The sequence below is a fragment of the Plecotus auritus genome, assembly GCF_963455305.1.
Source record: "Plecotus auritus genome assembly, chromosome: 5".
Lineage (NCBI taxonomy): Eukaryota > Metazoa > Chordata > Mammalia > Chiroptera > Vespertilionidae > Plecotus > Plecotus auritus.
The window spans coordinates 155,033,915-155,050,325 of NC_137776.1; the positions used below are offsets into that span (position 1 = coordinate 155,033,915).

The 16,411-nt window shown below is 40.7% G+C and overlaps 1 protein-coding gene across 2 annotated transcripts in view; it reads right to left on the reverse strand.

Annotated features, from left to right (window-relative positions):
• Positions 1-943: 943 nt before the first annotated feature.
• DCAF12 (DDB1 and CUL4 associated factor 12) overlaps positions 944-16,411 on the reverse strand; it is a 30,073-nt gene continuing 14,605 nt past the window's right edge. For both annotated transcript variants that reach the window (XM_080670801.1, XM_080670802.1), the window contains 7 exons: positions 14,070-14,276; positions 12,870-12,930; positions 8,082-8,275; positions 7,123-7,188; positions 5,115-5,277; positions 3,794-3,972; positions 944-3,046 (listed from right to left, as the gene is read on the reverse strand). In XM_080670801.1, the coding sequence (XP_080526927.1) occupies positions 2,888-3,046; positions 3,794-3,972; positions 5,115-5,277; positions 7,123-7,188; positions 8,082-8,275; positions 12,870-12,930; positions 14,070-14,276 (1,029 nt within the window). In that variant the 3' untranslated portion in view covers positions 944-2,887. The remainder of the gene's footprint in view (positions 3,047-3,793; positions 3,973-5,114; positions 5,278-7,122; positions 7,189-8,081; positions 8,276-12,869; positions 12,931-14,069; positions 14,277-16,411) is intronic.

Consider the following 16,411-nt stretch of genomic DNA (forward strand, 5'->3'; position numbering starts at 1 on the left):
AGATGGGGGAGGAGGGTGGTATGATTTAGTGGTCTGTCTTTTTCTTTTTCTTTTTTAATATATATTTTTTATTGATATTTTACAGAGAGGAAGGGAGAGGGATAGAGAGCTAGAAACATCGATGAGAGAGAAACATCGATCAGCTGCCTCCTGCACACCTCCCACTGGGGATGTGCCCACAACCAAGGTACATGCCCTTGACCGGAATCGAACCCGGGACCCTTCAGTCCACAGGCCGACACTCTATCCACTGAGCCAAACCGGTTTCGGCTGTCTTTTTCTTAGCTACAGCCCTCAACAGGCCCTGGGAAGAGCAGCATTCACTGTGTCTTCTTACAAAGGGCAGCTGTGGTCCCAGCCTAAAAAAATGATGTCTTTTTCCCAGAACACTGGGCACCCACTTTCACAGTCATTCTAAGGACACATTCCACCAAAATACATAGCGCCTATCACCAACCCGGTATATAAGAGGTCAGCTTGTTCAAATCCATAGTAATTAGGAGCAAGGACTAGTATACTCCATCCAAGTCAGCCTGTATTTTTTGCTCAAAATTTTTTAAATTGATTTGAGAGAGAGAGAGATCAACTTATTTATGCATCCATTAGTTGATTCTTACGTGTGTCCAAACCGGGAATGGAACCTGCAACCTTGGCATGTCAGGATGATGCTCTAACCCACTGATCTTCCTGGCCAGAGCCAAGCCTATATATATTTTTCAAGCACCAAAGTACTTTCAGTGGCTATATCCACCTTCAACTGGATCCCTGAGATGGGGGCCAAGAGCAAGTAGGTCTTAGTGTTTGTGTGTTTGCACTTGACCTGCCTTTAACCTTGAGTGAACACTTGCACTTCCCTTCTGCTCTAAACAATTCTAGCACCCCAAACAGTAATTTAGGGCCTTTTCCCTGCTGCCTCTTGGCTATACATACTCACGCAAACCACTTTGCACTGAAATAATATTTATTTTTTACTTGGCAAAAAGTCAAGTGCTACATTTTTGAAAACAAAAAAAACTCAATCAAACGCATTACCCATCACAGCAGAGGGTCTGGCAATAGTACAAAACATCCTACTTAAGAACTTAAGATCTCTTTTTTTTTTAATATATATACAAGTTGGTTTAAAATGATATAAGTTCTGTGAGAACTAAGAAATCTACAGCCTGTAGTTTAATTGAAAAAAAATTAAGACAATTAAAAGGTCTACAGCATCTAGCATTTTGCTTAATTCCCCGTTTATAGCACCTATTTCTCTAGGTTAGAAGATGGGAATTCTAGAACCTATGGTGTTATGTATTGTACCACCAAGATACAGTGACTTGCTGACTTCCCTCCCACCAGCCCCCTTCATCAAGCCACCAGCCCCCATCATCAAGAAGACACTTTTCAATCTCCTCACTTACACCTGGAACAAAGAGGGATAACTAGGAGAGCAACTTAGAACCTGGAGTGCAGGAATAAATCTAACTTTTCCTTTCCCCAGAATGGGCTGTTGACAGAAGCCAAGTATGTACTTCAAATGGAAGAGGAATTTGTGGGTGGAAACAGCTGTTACGGGCAACATGATGCGTAAAAGGCAGGGAATAACTGGACATCACGCTCAGTCAGTTGCCTGCAAGTTTAAAAACCTCAGACTAGACAGTTCAAGGGAGGAACAAATTACTAATTACATCAAAGCTTTTAACATGCACAACGCTGGTGGCTGTTGGCCACCCCATCAGCACCCCAGGGCTGAGCCAACAAAGTAGAAGAGGTGGCTTCAACCCCAGCCCCACTGTGTTAACAAACGTTCCACATGAAGCACACTCTATACACAGATAAAACCCCTATTCACTCCTCCCCTCCTGGACTGAACCCAATTTAGAAAACAAAGTAAAACCCATTGGGGGGACCAGAAGAAAGGCAAAGTAGTTTCTCCTCAAAGCCAAGGGAACTGAGTATGCTAATTTTAGCTGACTTGAGGCCTCCAGCTCCAGGCCCCTGAGACACCAGATAAGGTTTTGTTTGAGAGGAGGGCCAAGGAGGCTGGGATGGGGATTCTCTTTACCAAGTTATGTCAAGCCTTCTGCAGCCTCCAGAGCTGCATATGGATGGAGACTGATGTTTTAGGGGCATGGCCACTGGCTAAGCAGACAAAAAGTTGAAGTGGAAGTGATGCATCAACAGAAGTGTTCTCACCTGGGGACACACAGATGGAAAGACAGGTAGGGGATGGATCATTTTGGAGTCCTGGCACAGGAGTCCCCAGGAAGTCTGCAATCTAACTCAAAAGGTTTTCCTGATTTTTCTTTGTTTTCACTTTTTATAATCAGTGTTATTAGACTTTAAAAAACAGGATAAAGACTAGTCCCACAGCTGGACTCTGTGAACAAAGTTGTTTCTTTTATAAATATTTTAATTACAAGTAATCCTCACTCCAGGTAATTTCAGTAACACACAGTACTTGCAGGTACACAAGTTCACATGCACACATGAACACATAGCCCCCAAACTTTCACAGAAAGTCTGACAGCAACCACATAATTGTAAAGGAGCCCTACCTCTCAAGAGTGAAGTAAGGGTGAGAATGACTATGTCAGCCTAAAGAAATCACAGAGGGGAAAGTGTGTGTCACTGGAAAAAAAATACAAATAGGGATTTAAAATGTTTGGGTGAAAAGCCAGAAAGAAAAAACATAAAATTCTGATTACCAAAATGGAAAAACAAACAAAACCTTCAGATTTCTATATCGAGCTTTCTGTCAAAGAACCTAAATAATAGGCAAACTCGTGTTCCCACTAAAATATGAGGGCCTCACACAATTGGAAAAAAATCAAAAGAAGAAACAAGGAAACAGAGGATGGAAGTTAGTGTAAATCTCTGCATTTTGGGAAAGAGTTAGTTGTCATTAACTCCAGAGTCCAGCGTAGTTTCCATGGAGCCCTGAAGGGAGAGGACCCCCTGCCACAAAGAGTTTTGTTCCGGATGAGTCGTAGCAGTGGGTGTAAACAGCATTGGGGAAGAAATCAATGTCTGAAAAGTAATTCCTCCAGGTTTCATCATGATTCTATGGGAAGAGAAAGAGACTCTGTTAGCACCTCTAGGTCATGGGGCAGGAATGGACAGGAATGGTTTCTGGTCTCTTTAAGAGCAAAGGGTCCTGTACCTATAACCTGATGTCAGGAGACGGATGCTTATGTGAATAGGGAACTCATTTTTTCAAATGAACATTAAAGAGGAACTGAGCAGGCTGAAGAGTTGCTATACAAACCGAAGGTCTTCTCAAGACAGCTAGAATCAAACTCTTTAAGAAATCACCCCTAATGCCCTGGCAGCCTCAGCAGCATGTTCCTTCTCCTTCCTCCTCTATTATCACCTGGGGTAGGGGTGGGGAACGTCCAGCCCGTGGGCCGTATAATGCCTGCAAAATCATTTGGTCTGGCCCTGCCAAGGCATTAGGGGTGAGTTAATTAAATATTTGACCAAATATAGCAGGCTAATTTTTAAGTTAATTTTGTATGGCCCACAAATTATGTTATAAATGTTCAATGGCCCTTGGCAGAAAAAAGGTTCCCCACCTCTGACTTAGGGGGAAACCCTATGTCAACTAGTGTGTCTTATTGGGCCTGTTTTCTCAGGGATATGCAGACAAAAAAGCAAAATCAAGTGAAAGTACCTCTTGTCCAAGAAGTGTCTCTTACTTGTGCAAAAGTATGTGGGTAAGGGTGTGTCAGTGAGAGTGGGAGTGGGTAGTACAGCAAAGACAATTTTTCTGTCTCTGTCTAGTAAACATGTCGGGCAGGGGCTTACTTACCAGCCAGCCTTTGCCAGTGGTTAGTTTCAGATTCTCCCCTGCTAGTCTGGGCTTGGACCCATAACAAGCCGAGAGCCTCTCTTCTAGGAATCTCTGAGCTCGGATGTCATAGAACAGCAGGGAGCCGTGCCCTGTGCCTACAGTGATGATATGCTCATAGAAGCTCACTGACCGGATCCCTGAGAGAGAAAAGTAAAGGGCACTTAAAAAAGTAAATGGGGAGCATGCACTTAAATCTGCTAATCTGAATTTCTCTGACACTGAGTTCACATAGTACCCCCAAATACCAGGCAGTGCCTTTCCTATGGCAGGCATAGTGCATGAGAAAGCTGAAGAACCCTGATGCCATACTGCCATCCATATACCTAACAGGAAACTTCCCGTAATCCTCAGAGAAAGGCCAGACACCTGATGATGCCCAAGATGCTTTTGGCCTGATTGAAAATGCACTCTGAACCTCCTTGCCTCCCCCTAGACTCAGTCTGGAGTCCTCATTCATAACTCTAAGCTTTTCTCCATTATATGTTTCTAACTTATACTGAAACTGAGACCTGCATATTTACAAATCATTACATTAATAAGGACTTTCTTCCAGGCCAGTGTGGCTCAGTGGTCAAGCACTGACCCATGAACCAGGAGGTTATGGTTTGATTCCCAGTCAGGGCACATGCCCAGGTTGTAGGCTCACTCCCCAGTAGGGGGTGTGCAGGAGGCAGCCTATTGATGATTCTCTCTCATCATTGATGTTTCCATCTCCCACTCCCTCTCCCTTTCTCCCTCTGCAATCAATTGGGAAAAAAAACACCAAAAAACGTATTAAGACTTCCTTCTAGCCCTAGCCAGTTGCTCAGTAGTTATAGAGCACAGGCTTGCGGACTGAAGGTTCATGGTTCGATTCCTGTTCAAGGACACATTAACTCCATCCCTGGCACCAGTAGGGGCCAGTGCAGGAGGCAACCAATCAGTGTGTCTCTCTTATCGATGTTTTTCTCTTCCTCTCCCTCCCTTCCATTCTCTCTAAAAAGAAATGAAAAAAAAAAAAAAATCCTCGAGTGAGGATTAACAAAAAAAAAGTCTTTTGGCACATAAGAGCTGCTGGATAACATTTGTATAATCAGTATTTCTATATTAGGTATAAAGTCTACTCTTGTAACAGTAATCAAAATATCTTAAAACTGTTCACATTATAGGCATCATTGCAGCAAAGCCTATTTATTCTTTCCCTTTCTACTCTCATTATACACACTATTCTCCCTGTCTGAAATGTGAACATCTTAATTATAATTGAAAACAAACAAACCCAAAACACAAGGACTCTTACCACTGCCTCGCTCCCGGGAGCAAACAGACTTGATGTTGTATGATGGCTGCCGTGGATCTAAGAAGGAGACATGAGCTTGGGAGCCCACTGCATATACTGACCATTCACTTCCATAAGCCAGACACACATTCTCACGGCAATATGGGAGTTTGGTGGAGAGGAGCTGAAAACACAGAAAAGAGAAGCACCCATGGCATTACCAGAGAGCATAGAGGGCATGCCTGTTCTTAGACGCTCACCTCTGGTTTCCCTCATGTACAAGGACACAAAGTCAGAGACAAAAGGACAAGCCCGAATTAAGGAAATAACACCCTGTTCCACAACTAGGTATGTAAGAGAATGACTGTAATAAACAATATACAGGTACTGGATAGGATTGCTTAGGGAAAAACTCAAGCTGGAATTAAATATTCAGAAGTAGAGAGAAAGGCCAAGACCTACAAGTAGTTTCATGGGATAACCCCAGGGCTCTAAAACCAAGGTCCCACTCTGTTCTCCACCTTTCTCACTGCTCTTCAGACAAAGAGGCTCAATTCTGGCTACCCTCAGCCTAACTCCCCAATTGTATGGGGGTTGTACACTATAGAAAACACACTCATAGGACTGGCTCAACCCCAGGTAACCCTAATCTGTGTGTGTGTGTGTGTATAAATTTTATTAATATATTTTTATTGCCCTAACCAGTTTGGCTCAGTGGATAGAGCATCAGCCTGCAGACTGAAAGGTCCCAGGTTCGATTCTGGTCAAGGGCATGTACCTTGGTTGCGGGCACATCCCCAGTAGGAGGTGTGCAGGAGGCAGCTGATCGATGTTTCTCTCTCATCAATGTTTCTATCTCTCTCTCCCTCTTCCTTCCTCTCTGTAAAAAATCAATAAAATGAAATATATATATATATATATATATATATATATATATATATATATATATATATATATATTGATTTCAGAGAGGAAGGAAGAGGGAGAGAGAGATAGAAACATCAATGATGAGAATCATTGATCAGCTGCCTCCTGCACACCCCGCACTGGGGATGGAGCCTGCAACCCAGGCATGTGCCCTTGACTGGAATAGAACCTGGGACCCTTCAGTCCGCAGGCTGACACTCTATCCACCGAGCCAAACCAGCTAGGGTACCAATCTGTCTTAACCCTGGTCCTTGTTGTTAAACCAATTCTCAATGGGTGCCTACTACATGTAAAGCACCAAGCAAGTGGAGCTAAAAAATTACTAAGATATAAAGGAATCAATAATTCCTAAGACTCTGATTCTTCTTGAAGAGTTTATCACAGAGGTAACAAGTAGCAAAGGCCTCTGGGATGAGAAAAGGGCAAAGGATCCAAGCTAGGCTCAACTTCATGCAAAATTTGCTTATAAACATTATAAATCCAAACCATATTCTCATTACCCTATATGATTATTTCTGAAGTGACTTATCTTAGTTTAATTGATCTTCAGTTGCCAGTGGTTCCTAACATTTACGCTTTCCTGCACTCACAACATGTCAGAGTCAACAATCCATAAGCAAATGTTTAAATGCATTGTGGATTGGGGACTGCTTATTAAAGGAATCTCTCAGCAAGCCCTTGCAAAGTGAAAAAGGTACCCCCTATGATGTCCTTTAAAGAATTTTTAAAAATATATATTTTTTATTGATTTCAGAAAGGAAAGGAGAGGGATAGAAACATCTATGAGAATTATTATCAGCTGACCCCTGCACGCCCCCTACTGGGGATTGAGCCTGCAACCCAGGAATGTGCCCTTGACCAGAATCGAACCTGGGACCCTTCAGTCCGCAGGCCAACGCTCTTATCCACTGAGCCAAACCAGCTAGGGCTTAAAGACTTTTAGGAGGGGCATGCCAGACTCAGGATTTCATGCACCATGGAACCACATGCCCAGATCCTTGATTGGTGCTTTAGACAAGAAGGAAAAGGCTCAGGGAGAATTAAAGTATTTTAAATGTAAGGTGAATTTTTAGGTAAAACTATTAAGTTATGCTCATCACACCTTAGACAGTGTATTTTCAGCCTTCCAGAGATGAAAGTAGCCATCCAGAGATACTGCTCCCAATTCCTACAAGAGCAATGAAAAACAGGTTATATTCCAATCTGTAGCAGCTAATATACAACAGTAAGCAGAAGTCTTAAAGTTCAGGTCCTCCCATTCTTCATTCCTATCCCATGATGATTCCAGCTGGTGCCAGGGAGTATCATCTCATTATCAGCCCTATGAAATGCAGATGGACAGCTTATTAAACTGATGCTTCTCCTTAAAAGAACTCAAGTAATTCCATTTTCTAGTAATAACATAAAGCCCTTACTATACAATCATTCCCATGACATCATGTTTGACAGAGCAGAGCACACACATGAAGGACAGTTTTGTGTGTCCAGTGTGAGAATTTTTACTAATATAAGTGGAGGGTCTAAGCTATGGGAGATAAGTCTACCCCTAAGCCATAAGTATGGAAGGGAGACAGAAGGCTAAGAGAACTACCCTTCATTGTGGCCTGATTCAGATTTTGGGAGAAGCCTTTTTCCTCTTCTGGCTCTGGTTCTCCATCCCAACACTACTGAATACCCCAGTTTCAGGAGATCTAATGCAATGATTAGATAAGATCTGGTGGCAGTGTTCAGAAGAGGAAGTGAAGAATGAAAAGAAACAATACCAAAGAGAGAAAAACCCCTGCAAAAACATAGTGATCCTGGGGAAACTCTTGAGAGGCTGACCCACAAATATGGACCATCCAGAAAAATACAGCAGAGCTCAATACACAGGATGGGTTTCATAACCTGTTATAATTTCTCATCAGCATCCCTTAGCCTTCAAGAGGTGCTCTGTGGGCTCAGAACCAAGCTATGCAGCAAGCACTGCCTTGGGGAAAGAGAAGGAAAGTACATCTTCCAAGACATAAACCAAGAAGTTGAAGAGTAATGGGCTTCAGGAAACCTTTGGCAAGCTCATACCTTGTTCTTGTTATTGAAGGCCAGAGCACGGACCTTGCAGTTGTCAGGGTTTGTGTCTTCCTTGGGGATGTCCTTTAAGGCCTTGTGAGTGATGTGAGCATACACAGGGACCTGTGACACATTGTGCCTTGCATCACTTCTGTTTAACACATCGTCTGTCACCTCCCAAAGTCCCATAGAACCATCACGTGAGCCTGCAGGTCAAGGAGACCACAAATGTCAGATATACTCAACTCTCTAAAGGACAGTCCAACAGAAGCCAAGATGGGCTATTTTAGTCTAGCTCTTTGTGCATCACCCTCAGATGTGCTGGTGCTTGTTCAGGTGGCACACCTCAAAACAGAGAGCAAGCCCTAACTGGTTTGGCTCAGTGGATAGAGCGTCAGCCTGCGGACAGAAGGGTCCCAGGTTCGATTCCGGTCAAGGGCATGTACCTTGGTTGCGGGCACATCCCCAGTGGGGGGTGTGCAGAAGGCAGCTGATCAATGTTTCTCTCTCACTGATGTTTCTAACTCTCTATCCCTCTCCCTTCCTCTGTAAAAAATCAAAATATATTTTCAAAAAAAAAACATAGAGCAATATGCATTTTAACAGCTACACCAAGGGAGTGATTTGACTAAGGTCTAGGATTTATTTTTATTTTTTAAATATATTTTTATTGATTTTAGAGAGGAAGGGATAGGGATAGAGAGATAGAAACATCAATGATGAGACTCATTGATCGGCTGCCTCCTGCACGCCCCCTATTGTGAATTGAGCCCACAACCCGGGCATGTGCCCTTGACCGGAATCAAACCTGGGACCTTTCAGTTCCCAGGCCCATGCTCTATTCACTGACCCAAACCAGCTAAGGCTAAGGTCTAGGATTTAAAATATAACATTTAAGCATAACAGTTGATGAATTTTTTAAAAATATAGTTTGATAAAGCTCAGTAATTTTTCAAGCCAAATCCTTAGGTCACTTGGGCATGCACACGCAAGTGATTTCTACTGGGCAATAGGGTTCGGGAATCTCCACTTTACATAAGTTGTTGCTTAACCTTTTCTGAGTCTTGTGACCCTTCAAGAGACTTAGGAATTTCTTTAGAAAAATAGACAAAAATACCACATTGTACTTTTTTTCAAGGCAATTTATGGGCCTCTTAAAGGCTTTCCATGGGCCCATAGGGACCACAATCCTTGTACTAAGAATGACTGTTCTACACAAAATGAATGCTTGAAAAGATAGTTTTTCTTAGTAAACAATAATGAAGCACTTAAAAAACTAAGAACATTTTTCTTTAGCCTAGCTGGTTTGGCTCTGGATAGAGCGTTGGCCTGCAGACCAAAGGGTCCTGGGTTCGATTCCAGTCAAGGGCACGTACCTCAGTTGCAGGATCCTCCCCAGCCCCAGCCCTGGTTAAGACTCATGCAGGAGGCAACCAATCAATGTGTTTCTCTCATATCAATATTTCTCTCTGTCTTTCCCTCTTTCTTCCACTCTCTAAAAATTATTTAAAGAACTAATTTGGCAGGAAAATATCCTCGGGTGAGGATTAAAAAAAAAATAAGAACATTTTCCTTTAAATTGAGACCTAAACAGAAGGCTGGTGGTAAGCTAAAAAGGGACCATCTTTCTAGACTACAACTGAGCAATCTGCAGCAAAACCCATAAGGTTGTGTTCCCATCTAGGAATAATCCTCTGTCATAATAACCATTAAAGATGTTTATTCAGAACAATCTGTATGTCCAACAGTATGACTATGATATAGTTATAGAACAGAATATCAAGAACCACTAGACAAAAATCATGGTTTTAAAATTCCTTTCCAGTAAAGTTATTTGCCAACTCTCCTTGGAAACCAGAAGGTGCCCTTTCCATATTTAATTCTCCTGATTGCTTTGTAGTAAAAATTGTCTAACATGGCAGAAATATTCAATTTGTTTGCATCAAAAGAATTGTCGGCAGGGATTCAAAGAAGAGGGTTCATCATGTGAGAAATCTAGAAAAGGCCAGAGAGAGGGAACATCTGGAGAACTTCACGGGGTTTATTTTGCAAATTTTAAAAATAAAACTGTACAAGTTTGTTTTTTTGGGGGGGGTGGGGGTTTGTTTTCTGACATTTTCCCATTGATTTTCAGAGAGAATGGAAGAGAGGGAGTGACAGAGAGAGAAAAACATTGATGTGAGAGAGACATCAATTGGCTGCCTCCCACATTTGTCCTGACCAGGGCCAGGGATTGAGCCTGTAACTGAGGCATGTGCCCCTGACTGGAACTGAACCCAGGACCCTTCAGTCCACAGGCCGACACTCCATCTACCGAGCCAAACCGGCTGGGGTAAAACTGCACAAATTTTATTATGAAAAACTTCAAGCATCCTGAAATGTTGAAAGAATTTTACAAGTTGCATACTTACACCTATATTCTATTGTCAACATTTTATTATACTTGATATATCACATCTATGCATATATCCATCCCTCTATATGATCCCATTTTAACCAACTAAAAAATATGTACTAAAAAAGCCCTAGCAAGATATATTTCAAAATGTTAACAGTGATTATCACTGGGTAGAGATATGAGTAAGTCTTCTTTTCTTTATCTGTATTTTAAAATTTTCTTATATGTAGACCTGGCCAGATGGCTCGGTTGGAGCATCATCCCATATACCAAAAAGGTTGCAGGTTTGATTCCAAGTCAGGGCACATACCTAGGTTTCAGGTTTAATCCCCAGTTGAAGTGCATACAGGAAGCAACTGATGATATCACTTGTCAGCTTTTTGGCTAAGATCAAGTGTAGGAAGCAACTGATCAATGTTTCTCTCTTTCTCTCTCTCTTTAAAATAAATAAAAAATCAATAAACATATCCTTAGGTAAGGATTAAAAAAAATTTCTTATATGTATTAATTTTACAATAAGGAAAATTAAAGAACTAATTTGGCAGCAACATGAAGACTAAATTGGAGGAGACAAGACTAAAAGCAGAAAGAAAATATGGAAAGATACTTGAGTAACTCAAGAGATAGATGATGAGTGCCTGGCTGGTATGGCTCAATGGTTGAGTGTTGACCCAGGAACAAGAGGTCACTGTTTTGATTCCCAGTCAGGGCACATGCCTAGGTTTCAGGCTCAATCCCCAGTAGGGGGAGTGTAGGTGGCAGCCAGCCAATGATGTTTCTATCTCTCTATCCCTCTCCCTCTTTCTCTAAAAAAAAAAAAAAAAAATACATACATATATATACATATATATATATATATATATATATATATATATATATATATATATATCTCAATAAAAATACACTTAAAAAAAAAGAGATGGATGTTGAGCTCTAGAGTATAGAAAATAGAAAAGAAATTGATGGATTGATACTGTTTTTTAGAAAACAGTATCAACATGGCTCGGTAATCTAAGGAAACTAAAGAGCCTAAAATGAGTCTTAGTCCCCTAGCTGTGCAATCGGGTGGAAGATGGGAGCACTCACCAATATATGTCAGTGAGGTGGAGGTAGGGGTGGGGTAGTCTTGGAAGAGAGATTGTGAGTTTGAATATGCTGATTTTGAGGTGGAATGTTCAGGGGTTGATGCCCATCATCATGTCTGAACATTAGCACTAATTAACAAGCATTAAACATTTTCAAAATAGCAGCCACTATGCATTATCTCATTTAATCTTCCCAGTGACCCTCTAAATTATATAAAATTATTACCCATGTTACAGATGAGGAAACACAAGTCTCTCTCAAAAAACTTAAGTAACTTGCTCAAGATCACAGTGCTAATAAGTGGTAGGACCAGGATTCAAATTCAGGTCTCTAATAGCAGAGGTAATGTTCTTAAAACCTGCTGTTATTGTTCAGGAAATGTATACTTGGGCATTATCAGCTTGAAAACACGACACTGAAAGAAGAGAGGGGTGGAGCCCAAACAAAGACAAGTCCTGGCTTTCACCAACCAAATTTAGTGCAGGTTACTAACATATAAACAGTCCCTTTAGAGGTGACATGACCGCCTCAGCCCTCTCATTCCTTGGGGAGATAAATAACAAGGAATCCCAAAACTTCTGAACTACTGCTAGGTAATTTTGACCTGTGAATATGCTTGTTTATTAGACTTATTTTCCCTCTTGCCTGCGTTCTATTGCCTTGCAAAGAATTAATTAACCTCTCAGAATCTAAATTTTCTCATTTGTTAAATGAGTCTAGTAATGCAAACCCTCTAGTACTGTTCTGAGGATTATATAACATATGTGAAGTACTTACATTAGCAACTAGTAAGATTATTTTTATTTGGGGATCTGGAGTGGGGAATTATATTTTTACACGAGTGCCCAGTAAAAATGGTTAGCACTCTTAGCCTACCTTCTAGGCTACTGTGGGTATCTAGAAAGCATTTGTATATCTTTAGGTTATCTTCTCTACACTTATTTCCATACATCTTTTTCTGACCTACCACTGGGAAAGAAATGATATATAGCTTTTATCAATAAGAAACTTAACACTATATAATTAGTTGTACAAAAAATGGTTATTGCTCCTAATACTTTATACAACATGTCAACTTTCCCAAAACATGTTAAACATTATTTTAATGAAGCCCAACAAAAACATTAGGCTAATATGCCATCACACATGCTTTTTTGGAACACGACAGAGTATGAATAATAAATAATAAATAAGATCTCCTGACCCCTAGGTGATTTTCTGTTTACTAGTCTATTTTCATTCACATTATTCATTTTCAATTTCTAGCTTCCCTCCCTCCCAGCCACACCAAAAATCCTTACAAAAAGGCAATTTACCAGACACAGCCATAGTGTCATTGATCCATGCAATTGAAAAGATCCAGTCCTTGTGCCCATCCTTGGGGAGGAGGAAATGACAGGTACAGAGAGGGGAGGGAGAAAAAAAGGAAATTAGTAAAATAAGAATTACAATGCACACTCTTGAGAAGCACACAAGTCTGGCTGAAAATATCTTTGTAAAAATTACAACTCTATCTCTGGTGATTTCAACCCATAGGGCATGATCTTTAACTTCTGTCTGGAGGTGCAAGACTGGAATAAAACTGGCATTCCTGTGAACAATAAGCATGTCTAGTCGACACACAGCTCTGGCCTTCATTCTCTGGATGTCTTATTTGGGGCTCCTACATATAATCACTCACCTCTCATCCCTCCAACCTCGTCATACAGTCTCTTCCTTGCTCCCTGCGACAAAAGCTATAATTGACCTCTTTGCTGTTCCTTCTGTCTGAAACTCTCTTCCTCCAGACATCAACATGGCTTGCACCCTCATTTCCTTTAAGTCACCCTGCTCTAATGTCATTCTTTTCTTTTTATATATATATATATATATATATATATATATATATATATATATATATTTTTTTACATTTTCAATTATAGTTGATGTACAATTTTTTTTCAATTACAGTTTACACTCAATATTATTTTGTATGTCAAGTCAAATGTCATTCTTGTCAATGAGACCATCTTCTGAAATAGCATTTTCTACCACTTTCTATTGCTTTAGCCCGCCTTATCCATGGTACTTATCAACTCTGACATTCTGCTGGTGAGTATTTACTGGTTTATATATTGCCTCCCTTCACTAGAATGCAGGCTTCAAGAGGATAGGGGCTTTATCTGTTTTATTTACTGCTGGACCCTAATTGTCTAAAATAATGCCTGGCCATAGAAGGCTCTCAATAAGTAGCTGCTGAATTTACTCTCTGACTATGGGCAGTAGGGATGTGTGTGGAAACTGAACTCAAACACTAATCAACTTCTGCTGGCTCCTGAGGTACGCTGCTCGCCCCTTCATCAAACAAATACGCTCTGTCAATATACCTGATACTCCCTATGGGGAGTCGTCCCTATTTCTGAAATCTTACCCCACACCTTACCACCAGGGGGCTGTGGGAGAAGGGTAAATGTGACCCAGGAGGCTCTGTTGAAAAAACAAGACTATGTCTAACTACAGTTACTGGGGAAACTTACATCTCCTACGCACACAGGATCTAGTGTAGGCAGCCGGTAGATGGCAAGACTGTTGGGGTTGTCTCCTCCAGTGGCTAACAGTGTTCTAGAGGGATTCAGCTCGATGGCATGGATACCACAGCCCTGCTGAGTTATACCTCCAGGCTCCCGGTCCTTCAGAATGGGAATCTTGGTAATCTGGCTTGTCTGGATATCCACTACAAAGAGCTATAAGAGAAGAGGGATATAAGCTAAGTCATTTCTCTTTAATGTGACTAATCCTGAGTACAAACATCCATTAGCCATCAAACATTTAATTAATGCCTACTACATGCTAGATACTGGGAATTATTAAAGGCACCAGCAGCGCTACCAGTCATATGAAACATGAAGATAATATAACAGAGACAAGTATAATATGCTACATGCACACAGATTAGGAAGCAGTAAATTTTGCTTGGGATTCAAAGACAGCTTCAAAGAGGACTTGCATTAGACTATGGACCTAAAGAACCTGACTAGCCCTAGCAGGCAGCTCAGTAGGTTGGAGAGTCATCTAGATATGCCAAGGTTATGGGTTTGATCCCCATTAAGACAAATAAAAGAATCAACCAATGAATGCATAAGTGAATGGAACAACAAATCGATGTTTTTCTCTCTCTCTCTGTAAAATTAAATTTTTTAAAAAAATTGCTTGACTAAAGGTTTTTTCTGCTGGTCTGGGCATATTTTCAATATCAAATTTCTATCTACACATGCATAGAAACTTAGAAACAAATCACAATTCCCAGAACACATCACAAACACTATTAAACATACCTATAAATGCTACTACGTTTGCTGGAGTGACCTAAGACATATAACAAAGTAAAAGTTATTAATATCTCACTGCTTATGTCTATCACACACCATTTTGTTCTGTGTCTCCATGCCTTTGCTCATGCTGTTGCTTCTGCCTGAAATGCTTTTCTCTACCCCATTTACCAATCTAACCCTTTTTCACTTTCCAAGATTTTCAACTCCGAGAAATGTTTTATCGATAAGATCAGCCTTAGAAAAAGGGCACTCCAGAAAGTCTACTATTCAATTCTTTATGTGATTTAATGATTCACTCCTTCATTCACTCATATATTCTAGGTGCTAGGAATGTAACTATGAGTAAGAGAGAAATAATCTCTGCCCTCATAGATCTTATAGTTTCAGAAGTTGATTTAATATCTTGTCAGCAGTTGTTGTGCCAAAGCCAGATCACGTCAAATCTTTGTATAAAGTAATCTACTGCATGTGCAGAAGGAGATCTACTACTATGAAAGGAGAAATCAGATAAACCTTAAACTTAAAATATGAAAAGGAAAGTAGCTGGACCAAGAGTGCCAGGCAGAGAGGACTGAGGAAAATTTTTACAAAGGCAGTGGAGTTGCGGGGGTGGGGGAGAAGGGGATGACATAACCCCTAAGGCAGACTACATAAGGCAGATGCCCTGCCTAACTTGAACCATTGCTTGTGTGTCCCACAGGCATTTTAAAATTCAACATGTCTAAAAGAAACTATCTTCCTCCCCAAATTGTTCATTTCATCTAATGCCACAATCCACCCAGTCACCCAAGCCTGGGATTTATCCTCGAATTCTCTTTCTCCCTCATTTCATCATCGAATCTAGTCCTGCCAAATCTACCTCCCTAAATATTCTTACAGTTGGCTCCTTCCTCTCCATCTTCTCTCTCACCACCTCTCCTCTGGACAACTGCAATTAGTCTTTGTGCTTCCAGGCAAGGCCACCACAAAAAAACTCTTCTCCATAATCATCTTCATAAAAATGGGAATCCTCCCGTGTCAATTAAAAAAATATCCAACAGTTCCCCTTTACCTATATCCAAGAGCCTTATCGTGGCATAAAGATTCTCCTCAATCTGGCCCCTACCTATATCTTTCTAACTCAGTGGTTCCTAACGTGGGGCACAAGCCCCATAGGGGGCCAATTTGATTTTTAAGGGGGGCAATTCGAGAATGAGTTATTAACAGTGAATTCTTTGCATTTCTTATGGTTCTAGGGGCCTCATACAGTATATAAATATATTTTGTTATATATTTGTGCATTTCAGTTCTCTAGTATATGTTTTGAAACTTTATTTGCTATTTTTTCGTATCACTTCATTTTTTTTTTAATTTCTTAGTGATTTCTTCCTTAGTACTTCAACTGTCCTTTCCTCTTATTTTTCTCTTTCATGGATGCCATGTTCTTTGGAAGCTTGTTTAGACCAAGTTAATGGCCTTTTAGGCTTCTTCCATGTGAATAGGAGTTCATTTTTTGAATAAGAATTATATTGCCCTAGCCCAGTGGTCGGCAAACTCATTAGTCAACA